Source organism: Borostomias antarcticus (assembly GCF_949987555.1).
Source record: "Borostomias antarcticus genome assembly, chromosome: 21".
NCBI classification, from domain to species: Eukaryota; Metazoa; Chordata; class Actinopteri; order Stomiiformes; family Stomiidae; genus Borostomias; species Borostomias antarcticus.
Window position 1 is genome coordinate 769,412 of NC_140254.1, and position 6,410 is coordinate 775,821.

Consider the following 6,410-nt stretch of genomic DNA (forward strand, 5'->3'; position numbering starts at 1 on the left):
ACCTTGTTAATAATGTACTCCTATAGGCTATTGTTATTGCGGTTGTAGGCTATATGAATGACGCAAACAATATAGGCTATAAGACATGAGAATCTGACGGAAGGCTATGACTCAATGTTGCTTCAGTAACTATGAGATATTGCCGGGGTCATTTTAATTTATTTTGGTCACATCGTTGTACGAACATGAACATTATCTCAACATTTGATAATGGTTTTAGAACGCGTTTTTTAAAAAGTATTTCAAATAAGTTATGAATGACTACTAGGCCTATTAATAATACTACTAGGCCGACTACTACTACTAGCCTACTACTACTATTACTAATAATAGGCTACATGTGAAAATTAACTAGGCCTATGAAAAGCAATGTATATAATATTAGATAATTCAGTGCCAACAACTTGTGGAATAGCCTACATAATGTGCTATTAAACATTTTTAAAATATTGTCCGCTAATTGCGTAGTAAAACATGACTGTTGTCATCCTCACTTGGCTAAATTATAGGCCTACTATTAGCTAAAAACAACAATGTATTTTATGGAAGAAAAAAAAAACAGGATAAATCACACAAGTAGGTTTAGACCTACCTATTATTAGTAAAACTACTAGGCTTTAAAAGCAAGATTTCACTATCTATCACTGCCGTAGGCCTAGTCTATATAGGACACAGGTTTGTTTTAAATACGACAGCCACAATCAACTCATAGCCTACATCTGCCTATAGGCCTGTTTACATAGCCTTCCCCCTGGGCTCGGTGAAGGTTATTGATCGCGTAGGCCTAGTTATTGCAGTCGTAAACAAAATTGCATGACATTGACAACTTTCTAAAACATCATCCAAAAAATAATCTAGCTGGCAAGGTTATGATCTGTCGGGTTGGAAAACAGCCATGAAATGTTGGTGTCCAGTTGGGATGCCTGTTTGCCTATAGGCTACAAACTCTGCGTTGGCCTAAAATATCTCATTAGCCGCTGACACCTGACTGCAGCCCGGCCCAGACATCAAGCGTTACTTGGACATGACCCTGATTGCCAAATGTTGAAATAAAGCAAATGTCACGTTGTAAACTAATGAACAAACATCTTATGGCGACCATCCACATCCTCTTGTCGAGTGTATAGTCATAACATTGGCAACGAGTAAAATACGCTTAGTCTTACTTTGAATTAGCCCCATGTTATTGATTGAAATGAGCTAAGACTGGGCAATTCGGATATTATACTACGCCTTAGCGCGCCTCGCTTGTATCCTAAAGCTCGAGAGTTGCACAATTCAAACTAGCACCAAAGTGCATGTAAAAAGCCGGGGGAAATTGTGCAATCATTTCGAATTTCCTTCATTTTAACAACAAATATTATAGTGTTTCCTCTGACTTGCTGCATGTATAGGAATTCATTTTAGATGGCATGGCGTCGGCGATAAACCACCAATGCCAGGCTTTGACAACCAGCAGTATAGGCACTCACTCACTCACTCACTCACTCAGAAACAGCGCGCGCGCGCGCACACACACACACACACACACACACACACACACACACACACACACGCACACACACACACACGCACTCTCACTCACCCACTCACTGAATGACTCCACTCACGCACGAACACACGGAAAATCTGTCAATTTCTGCCGTTGTCACGTGACCCACGCCTCCCTGGAATGGATCGAGATGGCTCTCCACGTCAGCTTACGTCTCAAAATTTCAGCCTCGCGGACCTGCTTCAAAGAGGCACGAGCCAAGGCGCTCCAGAGCCATGTTAAGGGCGGCTATAGAGGCGAACCCCTGATAGAACACTATAGAGTGAAGGAATGATGGATTTTGACGAGAGGGTCCCTGTCGGATCGAACATGTATTTGCCTAGTTGCACCTACTACGTCTCGACGGGGGCAGAATTTTCCAGTCTCCCCTCGTTTTTGTCCCAGAACCCGTCTACTCGCCCCATGACATACTCCTACTCCTCTAACCTGCCGCAAGTCCAGCCCGTGAGAGAGGTGACGTTCAGGGACTATGCTGCTATTGATGCGTCCAGTAAATGGGCTCACCGGGGGAATCTGCCTCAATGCTATCCTTCCACCGAGGACATGGTGCACAGGGACTGTCTGTCGGCGCAGACTACAGTGGGGGACATGTTCGCCAAGAACAACCCTGCTGCCGCGGCCGCGTATCACCACCACTCGGGCGCGGGCTCCGCATCCAATTTCTATGGTAATGTGGGGAGGAACGGGGTGCTGCCCCAAGCATTTGACCAGTTTTTCGAAACGGCTTATGGGAATGCTTCAGAAAACCCGTCGGCAAACGACTACTCAGGGGACAAAACGGCTTCCAAGACGCCAAGCTCTGCGCCGGAGCACGCGCCATCGTGCCGGGATTCAGAAGCAAAGGAGCCGCGAGAGGAGACCAGCAGCCCAGAGTCTTCCGGCAACAATGAGGACAAATCGAGCAGCAGCAGTACGTATTAAGTCAGCGCCTTGGTTATGAGAGAAAGTTTGCAATCTAGCGCGCTGCTGTTAACATTTTTATATGCTGTTTTATAAGCATACAAGGTTTATAGAGGGCCTGTAGATTTCCCCAACAAAACTTTGTTATAAACTGCAGGATCACGTGCTTGGAATTGAAATTGACCATGAAAGATACCAGACGATTTTCCTAGCGCACCTTAACATTTTCAGCAATCGCATGGTTAGGCTGTTACTGTGAATTCATCATAATATTCGAGTTCGTACATTCGTCTCATGTATCATAAATGCACTAGCTAGTTTCACGGTTTCTTAGCGTTAAAAGAGCACTTGGGTATAATGAGGGTGGTGCCTCCGGTTCAGGGCTTAGTACAGCTCTAGCACTAAAGCAATCATGGAGGGCATGTGAGCTGTAGCCTACCTATATGTAGCTAGATCCTTCTACATTTTTGTCCATTCTGTGAAAAGTACGTCTGGTTATACTGTTGAAATAATTTTACAATCGTTTTGTTGTAGCCTGCCTATAGTACACACTGGGAACTATATTGTTCATTCAGTGACCTATAGGCTATATTTAAAAAAATAAAAATAAAAAAGTAAAAAAAGGCAAAATGAACTTCTATATTTTTGTGACCATAATACTGAGAGTAAAATGCTGCCTAAAGACAAAAATTGTCTGTGATCATGTATTTACTCTTGGCCTCTAAAACATTAGCCTGACATGAAGAGCTTCGAGTTTTTGGCTTCTGCCTAATTTGACTTTAGGCTACTCCAAAAGCTTGCAATAATATAGGCTAGTCATGGATAATTTGTACTGTTTACATTTCCTGTGACCTGTATATTGTCCTTTTGTTTCCTCCAGACGGCCAGAGGACCCGTAAGAAAAGATGTCCTTATTCAAAATACCAAATAAGAGAACTGGAGAGGGAGTTCTTTTTCAGTGTGTACATTAACAAGGAAAAACGGCTGCAGCTCTCTCGCATGCTGAATCTCACCGACCGTCAAGTGAAAATCTGGTTTCAAAACCGAAGAATGAAGGAAAAAAAAATAAACAGAGACAGATTACAGTATTACACCACGAATCCTCTGCTTTAGGATTTATTGCGTTTACAGACTGACTGGTCGTGTCTTCTGACAAAACAATAGCCAAATGGCCGCAGCAACATCAGCGATGCTCAACGGTTAATTTCAAGTTCGAGGACAAGTGAATCTCCTGATTTGAACCTTGTTGGGAATGAGCATGAATGAAGACACAGTAGCCTATAAAGATCTATTTTCTCTTCAGACTTTAAGAAAATCTCTGTGGATTTGTCCTCATAAAGACTTCTCTCTTGTGTAGGCCTATTCTAAAATGATTGTGACTCAGTCTCCTTCATTTTCTTTTCACGCGGATATTTTGTAATCAGAGAGACTATCTTTTATTTTCTGTTTTAAAATCATAGTAGTGGCAACGTGGTTGGTTTACTTGTGGCGAATATGTGTTGTGTGTGTACATGTTAACAACTGAATTTAATTAGTCCTACTTTGGTATGACCAAATAATGAGTCTGGGCGGACGCGAATGTAAAGTGTCTGTTTTTATTTTATTTATTTTGTAGCCACTCGTTGACTGTCACATGTAAGATATGGCTAACAGTTTGATAGTAGACTATTCTAATTCAGAGATGGACCATTTGGATGGTCCGTGATAATTTGTGTGACCCCAAACCGTGCTAATGTCATTGTCTTCACACATCACATGCATTGTAGCTATTTATATTTGCATATCTCTAATTACGACACATATTTGGTTGTGACTATGTGAGGACTAATAGGCCTACCAATCAGTGAACGAAAACAGTCCAAACCACATATAAGCTTGTTGAACACAATTGCCGCGGGTCAAATTGTCGCACTGTGACACACTGATAGGCTACAGGTATAATGCGCAATAGGGTAGATGTCTTTCAGAAAATAGGACGAAATAGTCCGCCCTTTCTCCATTGCTCACATGTCTTGTTGTTTACTGCAGTAACACGGTTGCGATAAAAATTGAAATGTACTGTCAGGGACATAATTGCTTGGTATCCCCCAAATATAGCCTATACTGTATTGTCCTATTTCGAAATTAAAATGAAAAGATTATGGAAGGAATTTACATTTGTGCCTGGTTTTTCTATTCAGACCTCAAACCACTTCAGTCACCATTAGGGTTTAAGCCTATAGTCTATTTTGTAGACGAAATAGCCTATCGTTTACGCAGAGTTCTCACTTCACGAATATTGCGCACGGCTATATTTAAGAACATTATGCATAGTTCACAGATTATAGCATAAACAATGTACAAGAAAATCAAGTAGCATACACAGGTGAGTTGGATAGCTCGCTTGTCTTGGATACTTGTGCTAGGCCCAGATCAAACGTACTATGGAAGCATAGTTTAAATCACAAATGCAGCATACACAATCCGAGTCTTCACGCATGCAACCATGCAATCCACTAAAATAACATTAGGCCAATGGGACCCCGATAGTAAGTCTAGTGATGGATTTCAATGGACTCTGGGGTAGGAATAGGAGTTGTGTGGATGTGTTATTAGTGTGGTTGATACCTCGTGGTGCAGCCATTTGCAGCCTTTGATTTGTGGAGCGACGTGGACTACGCTGTTCCTGTACTATCCAAATGTTGAGTTCATTCATTGGCTTTGAACTTCTATATTTTTGTGACCATAATACTGAGAGTAAAATGCTGCCTGATGTTCACCATGTGCACTTTATTTACATTAGTCTGCTTGTGAGTTTTCATTCACGGATTGGATTCAAGAACTGTTTCGACAACAATCGTCTAAACGAGAATCGCCATATTTGCTGTTATTATCACTCTGTTTATGACCGCCAGCCGCAGCGCATTGGCGTTCATATATGACAGTCAAAAGGGCCATAAACACGGGGAGAGAGGCTGAAGTTTATGGTTGCTTCTCTCTGCCTTAGTCCGGCCGTGCCTAGCGCATCCTTTACGGCGCGCTGGAATTCCGTCCCTAATTACGGGACATCCTCCCCGTTGCCGCGGCAACGCGGCCATAAAACCTGTCTGAGAGTCTGGAGCATTTGTACAATTGGAGTGCAGTGCAATAAACTGTCTGAGACCCAAGGTTATTGACTGTTACCTAGGAGGCGAGAGCGACGACAGGGAGAGGACGGATCGGAAAAGTCTCTGCTCGCTCGCCACTTCGACTTCATTTGTGAGGCTTTTCCCCCTTCCTCTGGAGCGTCCCCCGTTGAATCAGAGAGGCTTGTGGCTGAGCTAGTAAATAGACGGTTAAACCACCAGGCGGCGCTGCTGAGACCAATGTCATGGCCGTGGATCTTTTCGTCTACAAGGACCCCATCACTGCCTTCTTCAAGCTTCTCAAATTAAACTTGTATGCAGGTAAATTATCTTCCATTGCGCGTAGCCGCACGGTTCCTCACGAAAACGGTCTCTTCTTGTACAAACACTAGCATATATGAGCACATTTAAAAACATAATTGTCTTATGTATTTTTAACAGCGAGACGGTTTTCAAAATTGCTGTTGAACATTTCAGTACAGGTCACTGGTTGGCTGCTAGAGGAAGTCATGTCTGAGGACCTTAATAAGGCAACACATAGGCTATGTGGCCAAATCCTTATGCTGCATGTGCTACTAATTTTTACCGAACTGGAATATTTATGCTTTAGGTAGGCTATAGCATGGCTCGAGAGACCATGCATGGTTAAAACATCCTAGCCTCGCCTCATGGTTAGGGTTTTTCTCGCTTAAATATTTTAACTGAGTAGTGCATGTCTAAATGCTAGCTCGGTTTTTGAGCAGTAAGCAGCGGACGTCGGATGCAAAATAAATGATTCCATTTTTCTGATGTCCAGTTTGAAGCAGCGACTCTTAAATCAATATCGTGGTGATCCGGGCCTAGCTACTCTCGTT

The 6,410-nt window shown here is 42.7% G+C and overlaps 1 protein-coding gene across 1 annotated transcript; it reads left to right on the forward strand.

Annotated features, from left to right (window-relative positions):
• Window positions 1–1,672: 1,672 nt before the first annotated feature.
• On the forward strand, window positions 1,673–3,565 carry hoxa11a (homeobox A11a; the record flags this gene model as incomplete). Its single annotated transcript, XM_084454846.1, is given in 5 exon segments — window positions 1,673–1,700; window positions 1,703–1,747; window positions 1,750–1,821; window positions 1,824–2,462; window positions 3,333–3,565. Coding segments are annotated over 5 exon segments (1,017 nt in total).
• Between the last annotated feature and the right edge of the window lie 2,845 nt (window positions 3,566–6,410).